The following is a 16,392-nucleotide window of genomic DNA, read 5'->3' as shown; positions in this document are numbered from 1 at the left end:
TGTGTAAAATAGGATGGCCCTAACACTACTTATTCTCTGTTTGTGTGAACTGATAGATACACACAACACACTTTGGTGTCCCTTTTTTAATTGCCAAATGTCTCTTCTCAGCTTTAGTGATTGTTTTCAACCATCCTCTGGAGAATGTTGATATTTCTTCAGCTTCTCTGACTGAAATCCCAAATTTAGCATCACTAAAAGGGGTGTGCCATCTAATCAAAGGCTTCTGGCATAGGCTGACTTCAGGGACAACTTTTCCTTCGTTTTGAAGACACTTTTCATCACCTATGATTTATTTGTCAACTTTTAGTCTTTTAATGTTCTTTTAGTTTATTCTATTTCTGCTTTTGAAATGCTGAAAGCTAATTCTGTAATAATTTTAATAAACAGGACAGGATTAAAGCAATATATGATGAGCTAGGGGAGAAGAAGAAAGAGAAACTCAAGAAAGGAAAGGAAGATATGAAGAGGATAGAAGACATTGAGAGAAAAATAGCTGATCTAGAAGAAAAATTCAAAAGAAAAAAAGACATATGTAAAGATAACCATGAGGTAAAAGGGGTAGATTCTGGGCCACTCACTAGCATAATTTTTGTCTTTATTTGAAAAAAATAAGAGGAAGCAGAGGTCAATAGATCAAAAGAGTTGGATATTGCAGCTGTGTTGTTGTGCTGTCACAACATAACATAACAAAACACAACATAATCTTTGAACTTGCCTTCTGTTAGAAAAATCTTTCTGTCTCTTAACTTCTGTGTTGGTTTTGGGGCTGTTGGTTTTTTTGTTGTTGGTTTGGTTTGGTTTGGTATTGTTGGGTTTTTTTCTTTCCTTTTGTATCAGACTTCTTAATAACACTGTTTAGCACGTACTTGTTTCCTTTACACTTTGCTTATTTATCAGCTGAAGAGAGCAACCACTCAAAACCTTTGCTCTAGGAATGCTGGGCTCAATGATTTTGAAGGTCTTTTCCAGCCTGAGCAATTCTATAATTCTATGATTCCATATGCCATCATGACATATGTGAAAATCCTTGCAAAGAAGTCTTTCCAAATGTGCACTGCCCTGCACTGTATGAATGTGTTGCTGAGCCTGTTCAGTTTAGATACAGAATTTTAAAATTTTTGCTCAAAGCTAACAGAAACAAGAACTTGTGTCTGGCCTCAGCAAGAAGTTTTTTATGCAGAATCAGTCTGTAGATTTATAGTTCTGTTATCCAACTACTTGTAAATAGCTCGTCATAGGAGATTGTGTTCTTGACATAGTCTGCACCTAGTAATACTTCACTGTTTTCAGAGGAGAGATGGAAGATGTTGAATAGTTTGAGTTCAGGTAATGCATCATGTGATGGTTTGTTTTTGATGCAAGTTTAACGTGTCAAATTGAAAAATAATAAAAAAAAAAGATGCGTCTAATAGCTAACAGTATTTTCAAAACAACACATTAATGGCAGTGAGTAATGTTGTTAGCCCTTCCCCAACTAAAACTAAGTAGAAACAATGTGACAAAGATCACATCATTAGTTTCCCAGAAACCTGGAGAGGTGTGGTGTAAATGATACATCATAGTCTATAGTTGTCTATTTGCCTCTGTTCTAAAAGGTTGGAAACAGAGTTTGCACAAGCAGATTTCTATGTGAATGCTATGTGGAAGATGATGTTCTTAACTTCAACAAAGAACTTTCTCAATGATTGAAGGTTTAAATTATTGCTTCAGAATGGAATTATTAAAGCCTATTTTTATATTCTTTGTTATGTAGTCTAAATGGAATTTAAATATTTGAGTAACATTTAGGTAAGCACACTTAGTAATGTAAAATTTTCCTTATTACATGTATTAAGAATATTTTCTGTCATGTAATATGTGGTGTTCACACTAATTATGCAAATGAAAGTGACACAATAGGCAAGAATTGTTTTTCATGAGATGCTAATTAACAAAGGTTTAATGAAAAATATAAAAATTAAATATCCCAATATTTTCTTTCCTATTCCTCCTTTTCTTAGCTCTACTTAGCTGTATTTTTCATAGTTAGTGATAATAAGTAATAAATATTTATTTTACCCTTTATACAAATTCCATTGAACTATTCCAAATAAATATTTTGATTTCAGAACTTTATCTGTAACTTTCATGGCAGAAATAAAGCCATGAGATGCAGAGTAAACAGAGATGTTTTGCTGCAGGATGATAAATACTATATGAAATAGCAGAGATATTCTGTTCTAAATGTGCATTTTTTTTTCCTTCAAAGTGTAGATTCTATAAGCATACATAATGGAAGATTGGGTATGGAAGGGAAAACAAAAAAGCTTATGAATGGTAACTGCTAGAGTATTTAATGATTAATACATTATCTGATTTCTATAGAATGTAGGACAATAATTTTTGAATCCTAACATGTCTGTTTATGCATAAACTCTACAGAAGCTCTCCTATTTGGATCAGAAGGTACGAAACCTGGATAAACAGCAGAAGCAAGCTAAACAAGAACTGGAACAAAAAAGAAGTACCATGCAGCAACAGTTATATGATATACAGGTGAGTAATTTAATGCTTATATGGCTTTTCTGAAGTATGTTTAATCTGAAAGGTTAGGCTGTCATTTCTATGCATTTTCCTTAGAACCAGATACATGTATACAGTGCATTTACTATTTTCTGTTTCTTGCTTGATCTAACCTTTGAGGTACATAGTCTTGAGACATCCTGGAGTACAAAGCAGAATTGATATTGGGGTCATTGAGAAGTCCTTTCCTTTCTTCATTTGCTACCCTGGCTCAGAAAAGAAAGAAAAGGTTGCCTGGGGGGCTTTAGAAGCGCAACAGAGAAAATCTATAAAGGATAAAAGATTCTAGTATAAGAAGTGCCTGCTGATTGCATGTTTGCTCAGCAGATGGCATCTTTTTGTAAATGATGGCATATATCTGCTGTATCAGTTCCTAAACTGTATAATCCAAAGGGAATTATTGAATTTCATTACTGAACACTATGCTTTATATACACACGGTTATAAGCATTAGAAGAAAAAAGCATTTTCTTTCCAAGATTCTGTTTATTTTTATTATTCTTTCCCTTTCATATTGTATAAACTCAAGTTAGATCAAACATCAAAAATCATAGATCATCACTGATTTAAAAAAAAAAAAAAGAAAAAGCAAGCTTTCATGTTGTCCAGTGGGGCTTTCATGAAACCAATCATTTCTAAGACTACTACTACTACTAAGAAAAATTCTAAGACTACCCATATAGGACAGACTCTTAAATTAAGTGTTGGGAAATTCATTAATTCACACAGGTTTCTAAATTTGTCAGGGAAGACTGGAGTTTAAACATCCATTTCTGTTAAAGGTTGTGCCCTATTAAACTGCAGGTTTATCAGTAGATCTTAGAATATTTGGAGATGACTGTTGAGTCAGCATAGAGATGAATGTAATTCTACAATGCTTTTCAGTGCATTTATTTCCTGTACTTTTTAATATTATTTTTAATGCTGCATTTTCTAGTAACTGTGAATAACTGTATCCATTGGTTACTTGAGCAGTATTTGAGTTTGTGTTCTGGAGAAGTATGAGAGGAGTGTTCTGGGTAAGTTAAGTAAAACAATGCACAAAGCCTGCTTTATGAGATCTGTAGAGCTCTGAACAATACTTGGATTCTTTAAATGTGGGGTTCTTATTGCCTGATACAGTTCCTTGTTTGTAGCAATTGAAGTTTTGTAAAAAGAGGGCTTTATAAAAGAGGCTGTCTTATTTTAACAATAAGTCACATTTTTAGCTGTGCAGGATCACACTATATAGTTCTGTTTATCATGTTACATTGCTTTTAAGGAAAAGTTATTTAAAGTTATATTCAGAGATTTTAATGGTCTCCCATGATTAAGACACTGGCTTGTTTAAAGCTTGTTTAGTGTGTTGCTTAACTGATGTTATGGAAGAAATATTTATAACTCCATAGTATTCTTAGTACAAGAGTATTATAATCTCCAGCTTCCAGCTGATCAAGCAATTAACCCAGTCATTCATTCATAGTTTACCTGTTTTAGGACAAGATCAATCACCCCCTGGAGGTGACTAAGTGATTAGTCACACTAAGTGACTTAGTTTGGTCTGCTGACATTTAAATGCCTAAAAGCTAGATACCTAGATAAAGATATATATATATATATATCTTTATATATCTATATATATATATATAGATATAGATAGATATAGATAAATATAGATATATATAGATATATATATCTTTATATCTTTCATCTTATATATATATATAAGATGAATACTACCTCATAATACATCAGTAGTCATCTTCAGGAGCTGAGAGTAATGCAGTTCATGTACTGAAGAGCTGAATGATCAAGTTCCAAGGGACTCATTCAGCTTAGGCAGGGTACTGGAGAGTTTTCAACTACAGCAAGCCATAAGGAGTGGGTATGCAGTCTGTTGCTGCTTGGATCACAGAATGTAGAGTATCTCACCATTTTCGTTCTAAAACTTGATTGTAAATAGTAGGTATTATTTTATATAATAGGTACCAGATTGCACAGACTCAATGGGTATAATTCCATGTGCTTGGAAACCAACATTTTCAGGTTTTATCTGCCTTCTTGGTTAAAAAATCCTAAAAAAAAAAAAAAAAATCAAACCAGGAAGTCAGAGAGACAAAATTCTTCTTCATTGGCACTTTTGTTCTAACATAGCTCATATGTGAACTGGGCTCTTTGGCAAAAAACATGCCATGGCTTCTTTATGACTCCATTTATATCTGGTGTGGATATCTCAATCTTATCAGATTTCGTCATTTGTGAAGTTTAAGACCACAACACTTCATGCAGACATTGTGTATATCACAGTCCATCCCATTTCTCCAAATTCTCCTGGTACTAAGCCTAAAACTAATATGATTTTTCCTCAGAGGTTTGAGGCTCTCTTCGGGTGGTTCAGTTGCATAGGGATTTGCATTAATTACCATATCTGCATTTTCTTTCTAAAGATTCTGTGTTCTTGCAGGAAACCTGAAATTTCCATCTAATACTATACAGATATGTGTTATATTTTCCAAAGTTCAGAGACTTAAAGATCTTGTGTTCCTTTTGTACCTTCGTATCTGTGCTAATATCTCTTGCAAAAACTCTGATTCCTCATTTTTTTACAGATACCTTTTAGATATACCTTTAAAAACAATTCTTTCATAAGGAAAAAGATCATTAGGCTATGCATCAGGCTGCTGCTTCAGAAAAATGGAGCAGTATCTAAAGAAGAAATTTTAAAAATGCTGATCTTTATTTAAATACTGTGATGCATTCTTTGCTTACTCAATTGTGAGATCTTGAAATGTGCTACTTATACATGGATGCACTTAAATTATATGTGTATACGTGTAAATATAAGGATAATCAAAAGGTATTTTCCTCCCTCTTAATTTAACCCGTTTGCCTGGCTTCTTACAGCCCATTAGTATGGGTTACAAAATCTAATGCAGCAAGACCACTTTAGAAGTATCATCTAAATAGGAGACTCCCACCTGTTTATTACTACTGAGCTGCTACAGTGCTTTATGTTTATCTTACTCATTGTGGAGAAGCTGCAGCTTTGTTTACCAGATACTGTTGCTGTTGAAAGCAGTTTCCTTGTGTCATTAATATTTACATTTTGGAGGTCCTGTGACTTACTTGTCAGTCAGTTTTGGAATTTAAGACACTGCAATTTAATCTCTGTTCTGTACAGTAATAATTTTAGTGAAAACAGGTTTTAATTTAAAGGTTTTCAGCAGGTTAGTGTCAGCATCTTTTTGAGATATTCACTTGTAGATGAGGAAAATAGGCAGGAGTTCAGGAAAATAGGCAGGAGTTCAGGAATCTTGTTCTCTGTGCTTTAATGTTCAACACTCAGTAGCAGAGGACAACTATGTTATGAATAACTTGACATCTAAAAGAGGGAAGCTCTCTATTTTGGCAACTGAATTAATAATGCCAGTTTTCAGAGAAAATGAGTAAGCCATATTATGCCTGGAGAATATCACTTGGAAATACTGATTTTTCCTGAAAGTTATGTGATTTGGGTACCTGCCTAAAACAGTGCTACATTTTACAAGTACTTTGATAGTCTAGTAATAAATTTAAAGTAATAAGTAATAAGTTAAGACACTGTCTCTGCATATACAGAAATAAATAGGCCCAGACTTTGTCTTTGATGTGCAAGGCAGTGCTTATTTGAAAAACTTTGCCATGTGAGAGAAGAAATAAAAGAGAATGTGTATTTTTATGAAGATGGTGGCCTAAAAACATACACACATATATATACAATATAGACAACAGAAATGCAAGTGCCATAATAAAATGTATGGATGTATAGTAGAAGAATTGTGCAAGAAATTGGACAACTCTAACTGGATGTGCAAGGCTGTGCTCTTATAGGAAACAGTATGACCAGTTGAACCACGTGCTTTAACTGCCCCCTCTGAAAGAAGTTCTGTTTTATTTGGATAAACAATTTCATGGATTAATGTGCTTAAAATACATTATTTTGCAGCCTATCTCTTCCTAGTTTACATGCTATGTATCTTTTCATTTCCAGGAAAAAATTGCATTTATTTCCAAACAAGTTGCTGAGAACTCTCATGCTACAGAAAATTTAAGAAAAGAACTCGAAGAACTAAATAAATTGCGGAAAACGAAGCAAATAGAGATGGAGAAGGCAGAAAAATCTTTCACTGATTTGTGGTAAGACCTACTTATTATATGACTTTTAAAAGACAGTTGATAACTTAAACTAAAGTAATATAGTCATTCCACTTTATTACTATGACTAGAGAAAGTTTTATTATTTTATGGTATTATTTCTAGGATATAGAATGCACCTTTCATCAAGAATTTGAAAGTATTTTTGTCTGATAGCTGCTTGTAGTAGTAATGCATCTGTAGAAGTTATTAATGATAAATTGTCTTCCTACCAAATTAAATTCCAGGCATCAGAATTACTTTTGGAAATCTGATAATATTCATGGTCAGTTGCATCCTTAATTAATGGAGGATTCCACACACTCTGTGTTTTCTCTGGTTTAAGAAGTGTGGACCTTACACTTACTGTGACTGATGAGTCCTGAACATGGTCTCAAAGGGCTCTCTCCAACTGATAATACTGAATGCCTTCTAGGCCATGCAAGCCTTGGAGGGCTGTATATGCTGATTGCACAGCTGGCTTACTCTGCAAGGAAAAAGGTGAACCTGCTGTGCAATGTCAAAGAAAAAGCAGCTTGGAATCTTGAATTGTACAGGATGACTAAATACTGAAAAAGTGATCCTTGCATCATTATACTAGAGCTCCCTTTATGTCATTTCCTTCACTTAAATACAGTCAGTGTTGAAATATCTCACTTTGAGAGAGTTTTCCATTAAATTATTGACTGAGAAAAATCATATTTTTCTATGCAAACTTTTTAGCTGATTGTGTGGAGCTGGATATGTTTATATTACTCTTAATTCAGAGTGATTCAGAGGGACTTAATGTGTAGTAGAACTTTATGGACTTCAAGACTGAAAAGCATCTTTCTATGACTGAAATTCTCTTTTTTTCCACAGCTCTTTATGCAGTAGTCAGTAGCTTCTTATCAGTGACATGTTAATGTTCAGAATCAAAGAAAGGGAAAATATCTACACAAAATGGCACTGAATGCAGTTCCAGCAATTAATTTTTTCCTATATAGCTAAGAAGTCAATATCTCCTCTAGACAGGGATTTTCCTGCAAATTCTAGAGCAAAATAGATAGTAATGAAAACTATTTTTCTTGAGAAAATGCTTTTAGAGGTTCCACCTATTAGAAATACCTGTTAACTAAAAAAAACTTCAAAAAAATCCCTCATCTGACTTCCAGAGTATGCATTCGAATGACCAGTATATTCTCCTTCCTTTATGCCATTCTCATAACACAGAAGGTGCAGCACGTGGCAATTTCTCCAGCATGTGACTTGCTGAAAACTGACAGCATGCTTATGCCTCCTGGCTGTCAGAGCATTTAGCCTCTGTACTTGAGGAGCAAAAGACAAGAAAAGTTCGGGGTTGGTGTTTTTAATTGCTTACTGTTTCTCATTAGTGAAGATTAATGGTGACTATATTCAGAAAAAAAATCCTTTCAGGCTAATCTACCCTCTTCTATTAATGTTTCCAATAATCTGACATATCGCGTGGCATTTCATCAATCTATCTTAAGACAGCCTGCTCTATCCATTTCCTGTTATATGTTGTGTTTGTTACCACAGAATCACAGAAAGTTAGGGGCTGAAAGGAACCTCGAAAGGTCATTAAGTCCAACCCCACTGCCACAGCAGGGTCATCTACAGGAGGTCACATAGGAACACATCCAGGTGGGTTTTGAATGTCTCCAGAGAAGGAGACTTCAAAACCTCCCTGGACAGCCTGTTCCACTGCTCTGTCACCCTCACAGTAAAGATTTTCTCCTCATGTTTATATGGAACCTCTTATGCTCGAGTTTATATCTGCTGCCTCTTGTCCTGTCATTGGGCATAATCGAGAAGAGCCTGACACCATCCTCCTGTCTCTATCCCTTTACATATTTATAAACATTATTGAGGTTACCCCTCATTCTCCTCGTCTCCAAGCAGAAGAGATGCACCTCCCTCAGCCTTTCCTCATAAGGGACATGTTCCACTCCCTTAATCATCTTGGAAGCTCTGTGCTGGACTTTCTCAAGCAGTTCCCTGTCCTTCATGAAGTGAGGGGCCCAGAACTGGACACAATATTACAGATATTACTCACCAGGGCAGAGTAGAGGGGGAGGAGAACCTCTCTCCACCTACTAACCACCCCCCTTCTAATGCACCCCATTGGCCTTCTTGGCCACAAGGGCACATTGCTGGCTCATGGTCATCCTTCTGCCCACCAGCACCCCCAGGTCCCTTTCCCCTTCGCTACTCTCCATCATCTCAGTCCCCAACCTGTACTGGTACTTGGGATTGTTCCTACCCAGATACAAGACTCTACACTTGGCCTTGTTGTAATTCATTGAATGTTTCCCTGCCCAACTCTCCAGCCTGTCTGGGTCCCTCTGAATGTCAGCACAGCCTTCTGGGGTGTCAGCCACTCCTCCCAGCTTTGTGTCATCAGCAATTTTGCTGAGAAGACTCTGTCCCATCATCAAGGTCATTGATAAAGATGCTGAACAGGACTGGACCCAGCACTGATCCCTGGGGGACTCCACCAGTCACAGGTCTCCAGCTGGACTCTGCCCGTTGATCACCCCTTTTTGGGCTCTATCGTGTAGCTAGTTCTTAATCCATCCCACTGTCCTTGACTTATTATTCTTTTTGTTAATGCAATGAAAAGTATAAACAATAGTTACCTGAGTGAAATAGGAATGTGAACACAATGTGATCAAAAAAAGATTAATTTGAAATAAATAATTTTCCCCTAATAAATCAAAACTCAGCTTCAGCTGCTAATGAAGGGAAAATTATATGACACAGATGTCATACCTAGAAGCCATCTTACACCACTGACTTCCAAAAGTCTTTTTGCTGTCTTGGAAGAGATGAAGTCATATCTTCACATGTGAAGCTAAGAATGAACATGACATACATTTACTAATTTTTTAAAAATCTTAGTTAAGTTAGGTGCTAATCAAATTAGAAAGATGATGAACAAATCCTATGAACTTAGGCTTTGTTTGAGAAGCGTCCTTACGTGTAAGGGCAATTACTTACTTACAATAAGGGCAGGAAGCAAGTTAAGATGTACTGCAGATTAGGAAGGCTGGAAGGGTGTTGCAGTGAAAATATCCTCTAGGTAATTTTTGATGGATCTCTTAGCACCTTTTTAGAGAAGTTTTTGTTGACACTGATTTAGAGGAGGTTTTAGATGCTTTAATTTTCTGCACAGGGTATTATTGTTCTGCTTGATGCCTTAGAAGAGACTGAGGAGGATCTTGTGACCTCCAGCATTTAGAACTAAATTCCTAAATTCCTAAATGCACCTGTCCTGTCTATTATCAGCTAATCAATAAGAAGGATAACAGTTATTGATCCCAGTTGTTCCTAGCTTGAGAGAGTAACTGGCTTCTGAAAAGTCAGTGAATGAAATCTTTATATGACAGATTTTTCCCTATCTGTTTTAAAATCGTTTTAATGTTAAAAATAACATTGAGTTTACACAATAAAACCTTAAAATTAAAAAAAAAAAAAAAAGTGGACTGAATTTCATTTCTTGAGTTATCTTTTTTTCTGTGCACATTGTGATGCAGTCTTTTTTATGAACTCAACTGTTACATTACTGACATGGCTAGATTTAGGTTATCTTGTGGAAAATCAGTTAGAAATATGTTTTTTATATATATGCTTCTGCCTAAAGGTAACAGAAATTCAGACTCTGAGAGAACAGCATTTTAGTACAAAGTGAAACCTATGAAAATTGCTTAACCTTATGTATTTCATATGTACAATTTAAAGAAACCATACTACTTATGGACAGAAGAGAAATATTCCACAAATAGTGTGAAATATTCCACAAATAGTGTGAAGCTCCCACTTCCAGTCGCAATAAATTATAAAATAGTAGTTACTCGATATGGCACTAGACATGGCCTCATTTTGTGTCACATAATACCACTATTCAAGTAGATTCTGTATGTGTGGGAGTGAACCAGTCTTTTCTCTAGAAAGTTGTTTTAAAAATGCAAGATATCTCAACACTGTGAGAGTTATGTATCTCAATAGACTCACTGGATATGGATTGATAGGCAGAGTGTCATTAAGTGGTCTAAACATTCATTATAAGCTTTGTCATGTATCTCTGTTGTGTTTTTTTTAAAGGTTGCTACCTTTAAAATTTTTTACTACTTTTATTTTTTTTAAATTACTACAACCTTTAAAATACAATGCATTTTTTTAAAGGTTGTAATTATTATTCAAGAAGACTCCTATTTTATCTGTTCTAAAATTAGCCATTAAATCTGCAAGAGTAAAAAATAGTTTAGCAGAGTATCTTGATTACTTCATTGAATATGTTTTTTTCTTTCAAAGGAAAACTCTAAGTGATGTGATGTTTAAGCAGCAAAGTGTTCAGATGATATTTAATCATCTCCAAGATGAGCTTGCAGAATATGAGAAAAGGTTAAAGCAGGAAGAGGAAACATATGGAGAGTTACTACAGATAAGAAAGAAATACCTGAAAGATTCAGAAGTGAGTATTATCAGAGCTGGATTTCTTTATGTGGGAAGTGAAATGACTTACTTGGTTAGTTATGGATCTTTTTAGGTCTATAAAAGATGCCAGCTTTATCAAACATTTGAAAGAAGTAGAATCTTTGTGTCCATATGCAAGAGGTTCCAATTAAATTAATGGCTATTTTCCTATAGAAGGCTTCTTTATTTCTGAGAACAAAGAAGTAGTTCTTGGAAAATTATAAAATTGTTAATTTACTTTGACATTTTAAATTTTTTAATTAATGCTTAGGATTATCGCATACTTTCTCTTTCCTGTTTTCCCTTGCTTTGATTTGTGGGTAGCTCTGGGAAAGAAAAGACAAGACATGACTTGTGCTAACCTGAAAACCTTTTCCATCTTTTCACCAAGTGCACAGTAAAAAATAAATCTCAGATAATTTTCACTAAGATCACTATTAGTACATTACCATTCTTTTTTAATCACTGAAGTTCAAGAGTAGAGCACAATGCATGCAATCTCTCTTGATAGTGCAGCACTTTGATCCTTTGAATAAAGCTATTTCTGGACTATTGGGAGGTACTGCATAGGAGACCCACATCTGGATTTTAGGTGCTGTGGTTGATACCTGGCAGATGGGAGCTGGAGTCTGTGTAGATGCAACTGAGGAATCAGAGCTGTTTGAAATAGAAGTGTAAAATACACAGTCACAAAAAAAAAATCTTCAGAGAAGTCAGATGCAATGCAAATCTTTATGTTCTTTCCTGTTTCATTTTTGTATTTAAACCTTTTTTTCCCTAAGAAAATAGATAATTGCCTAATTTTCAAGTATGCATTTCTTTTTTTTTTCTTTACATGAAAATTATAGCATTAAAATGTTTCTCCTCTGAGAAGACATTCCCAGATTAAGATTTTTGCGATTGTATGTGTGTTGAAAATAATTAAAATGTTTACTTTTGCTCTTGTGCTCATCATATAATGAATACATATACTGAATTACATTCTCTTTCCTATTTACTCTTCCTGTTTCCAATGTGTTAGATAATCTTATTTGTTTTTACCAAATCTCTACTGATCAGGATATGAAAGGGAAATACCAACCATAAGAACATGTTTTTTTAAAAACAGAGATCGGTACTTTATTACTTTTTACAGAGATACTAGTCCAGTCAAAATACTTCATTTGGCTCTGTTGTTGTATTAAATTAATTCTGAGAACAAAACCACTTGCCAGTATGCTGATTTGCTCATCATCACTTTACTTTCAAAAATAACTTGGAGGATAATTTGGTGATTTCCTTATCTCCTTCTCTAGAACATCAATATTTTTTTTCTGTGTCCTGTTTCATCCTGTCTCATTTCTTCTCCTATCTCCTTTAAACATTGATTTATGGGTATTTCATGAAGCACAGAGCTCTTAACAGTATTTTGCTATTAATATAATGTGATGAGTTACAATATTATGCCAAGCTTTTGGTGGTTAAATGTAAGTAGAAATATTGTGCTGCTTGCTTGAGAGACAATTTTAGTTTTTACTGGAACACACTGCTGGTGTCTGTGATGATGACTCTGTCTAGGCCTACCACTGGAATAGATGAGCATGCTGTTACCCTTTGAATATTTACTTTGTTATTACCTAGTTATTTTAATGTAATTATTCATTATTTAGGAAAAGTACAGATAAAAGCATTCATTAATGAATATAAAATCCCAAACCCCAATGATATATTTGCAATTAAAAAAAAAAAAAATGGAAAATTGAGTGTGTCCTAAATATCTATGTTACATTGAAGAGATCTCTCTTTGGCTCCTCACACTGAGTTCATTTCCTGTCTTTTTCTGCCTAGTCAGGAAAGACTAAACTGGTCATAGTAACACCAGCAAAGCCAGATAATCCTTCAGTACCTCATGGACAATAAAAAAATGTCATCTGGGTCTGCAGTTTACTACCCAACAGAAATGGGCTAAAGCCATGGTACCAGAGTGTGGAGGAAGTTTTTGAGGGCAACTGAACAAGGATTTACAGGCAGGCCCTTTGAGGAGATTATCTGTGATTTGTGGGACATGGCTTTTGGAAGGATGGCCAGTGTGGCTCATGGGAAAAGGTCACTTGGACAGATTTCAGGACTTTTCAGGACACTAAAAAGTCAAATCTGCCTTGCTTTCATGCTGACTGATAAGTATAAATTTTCTCCTTCAATCGGAATGAATTGAATGAAAAAGTATTTAAATTCTGAACTGAACAATTTCTGTAAAAGTTCTGACTTCAGGTGATGAGGTACAATGTTTATAAGGCTTTGTAACCCAGGGTGTAGACATGAAAGGTGGTTTACTGAAGCAGTAAAGAAACATCAGACAAGTTTTCACAGTCTTTGTTTCTCTGAATCTGGGTGAGACCATTCAATCACCAACTCAGTAGGAAGAGACTAAGTGTATTTAAGGTGAGAGAAAGGATGAGTGAAAAAGCAGCCCTCACAGGATTAGTCCCCATTAGGAGGAAACACTAAAAAAACAGTGCACTAACGTCTAGAGAACAGAGTACAGGAAACAGTTCAAGACATCCTGATCTAGGGGTTCTAGAAATTCTAGTGAGATATATTGAATGAAAACTGTTTGCCTTGATAGCTGACAAAAATCAGAATACTTTGTTTCAAGTGTCATGAAGTACAAAAACTAAAAGGGGGTATTTCCTATATAAACTGAATATATATAGTTATGTCATACATATTCATAGCTAAGGTGAAAACAAAACCTTAGGCAGCTCAACGTAACTCCTGTCTTTCAGTCTGGGAGAAGTGCTGTTAGAGGCTTGATTCAGCCTCATGTTTAATCAGGGTAACAAACTTTTGACTCTTAAAATGGAAAGATAAGCCATAGTTCCTTCTGCTTAAGGGGAAATGAAAATGTACACGTCCATTCAGAAAGGTAGAGGTGTACAGCTGGCAGTACAGTTTGGAGGTTAGAATTACCAGTCCTCCTCATTATTTCATTTTTAGGATGTACAGGTATGAGCCATTACACATGATGCAGAATACAATGATGCAGTAATAAATGGAAAGACCAGTGAGATTGAAAATCCCAGCTTGAGATCTATGAAAATGTCTAATAAAATGACCTTTTTGTGATGATTTGTAGATTTTTAGAGGGTGAGTAATAGCCAGTAAGTGAGAACAAACATAAGGGAGGAAAAACTTTTTGCTGAGAAAAAAAAATATTTTAATAGCTTGGCAGGAAGAGGAAAGAGAGTGACATCTTTATTCAAGCAAGAGGTCCCTCTCTCCTAGAGGCTAGATGGAACTGTTAAATCCATAAAGGAGATTAAACAATCTTTTACCAAGAGATTGACTGACCAGAAAAGAGGTGAAGAATATGGTGAGAAAACAAGGAACTCTTGCTGTCAGCATTGTGTTGGGAAATAGAGTTGAAGAGTGAAGGGAAATGGAGTTTAAGACTGGTCTTGATAAAGGAGAATCTACATAAGAAACTATTGGCTTCTGCACAGATCCAGATAGAGGAAGAAATTTTGTGAAGAAAGTCTTAGCAGTTCATTGAGGGGCAGAAACTCTCTACTCATGATCAGGTCTGAGTAGGATTAGAAGCTGAAGAACCTGTGTGCCTGGTTCTAGCAGGAACACCCATCATATGTGATTTGGCTGGAGAGCTGAGTCACTGATGTGCATTTAAGAGTTATAAGACTGTGACACATGAATGTAATAAATGTAACAGCTCAGTACAAGGTATGATTTTTGTTCTACAAATATACGTGCTTCTAAATGTGGTAAAATTTACATGTATAATAATGAAGTTATACTTAATAGGTGTGTTTTGTCACTGTGCTACTTGTAACTACTGTCATCTCATTATCCTATGTTCTATAGAGAGACTACAGTCCCCAAATTATCATATTGCTATTTGGTTCAGTGCTGATATGTTCTATATTAAAGACAGAGATAAGAATTCCGTGACATAATAATTCATAATGAGTGTTGGATCATGTTCATAATGATTATATTTGGTCTTGTTTTCTTAACCTCAAAACAAGCCTGCCTGATCTTATTTTCTGCTGCTAATGTGATTATTGTACTTCCAATTAAAGTAGCTTTGAAAATGATTACTGTGGTTTTCGAAGATTGAGCAGGGTGTTTTGACTGACCAAAACTCTCTTGAAATGTGAAAATTTTTCCTCTTTTGTATTTGCTGTTGGACACGTGGTAATATATGTGTGAAGTGCTGATGTATAAAATGTTAAAATAATATATATATAAAATTGTATTATTGATAAACACATTAAGTACTGTTGCCCAAAGCTTTAACACTTGCACTGATATTTTGACTGTCTTTTTACTTTGAAATAGTAGCAATATTGTAACTTCCTAATTCTATTAATTAACATCAGTATTTTGCTAAAAAAACCCAACCTTGCCATCCAATAACATTTCTAGATTTTATATGAATTTACTTGAATATTATGTGATACTGGAAAAGGAGGTGGTTACAAATTAGGATTTCTTCAGCACTATACCTTAAAATTCCACCAAGTTCATTATTTTTTCTAAAACTGAATGATAATTTCTCAGATATACAAAAGGGCATTTGCAAATTTCTTTAATGGAGCAATGACCTTGTCTCCTTATCATACCGCAGAAAGTTTAAAAGAGAGGGAATTTGCTTTTTTTAAAAAAGAAAACTACTTTAAACTTTATGGACATTAAAAAAACTTTTGAATAAGTTATTATTAAAAAAATACACTGTGAGCGTTTTATCATACTGTTTATACTTTAACTTAGATCTTTTTTATTTTAAAATGAATCAGGGTGTTCCTTTGAGCACTTCCTTTTTTGCAGAAAAGCATTTCCTTTCCAGGGAAAGATATATCAGAAAGTTCATGACCAGTTGTTACCCATAGTCATGATTTGTTGTTTCATCAGATACTGAGAGTATTACTAATGAAATGATCTACAAAATGATATATTTTAGAAGGGATTTTAATAGAAATAGGATAACGTACAGCTGAAAGCTCAATTAAGAAACAGGGAAAAACAAGGTTATATCCAGGGGGCTGTTTAACATCATGGTATTAGGCAAAATCCACTGGGTGTCTTTTATCATTTACTGTTCATCTGTTTAGGTCATCTTTTCTTCCAGTCATTCTTTTCAGTCTTTCAGTCTTGCTGCACTAATACCTACAGACCCATTTCCATCTCTTACTCTCAGAAAAT

The 16,392-nt window shown here is 34.7% G+C and overlaps 1 protein-coding gene across 2 annotated transcripts in view; it reads left to right on the top strand.

Annotated features, from left to right (window-relative positions):
- The window catches only part of CCDC178 (coiled-coil domain containing 178), a 158,698-nt gene that overhangs the window by 34,994 nt on the left and 107,312 nt on the right, over nucleotides 1-16,392 (top strand). For both annotated transcript variants that reach the window (XM_071737446.1, XM_071737444.1), the window contains exons 14-17: nucleotides 391-552; nucleotides 2,425-2,538; nucleotides 6,575-6,720; nucleotides 11,032-11,191. In XM_071737446.1, coding sequence (XP_071593547.1) covers nucleotides 391-552; nucleotides 2,425-2,538; nucleotides 6,575-6,720; nucleotides 11,032-11,191 — 582 coding nt within the window. The remainder of the gene's footprint in view (nucleotides 1-390; nucleotides 553-2,424; nucleotides 2,539-6,574; nucleotides 6,721-11,031; nucleotides 11,192-16,392) is intronic.

Source organism: Heliangelus exortis, chromosome 2 (assembly GCF_036169615.1).
Source record: "Heliangelus exortis chromosome 2, bHelExo1.hap1, whole genome shotgun sequence".
In the NCBI taxonomy this organism is placed as follows: Eukaryota; Metazoa; Chordata; class Aves; order Apodiformes; family Trochilidae; genus Heliangelus; species Heliangelus exortis.
Note: the sequence above shows the minus strand (reverse complement) of the source record. Positions and strands in the feature narration are given on the sequence as shown.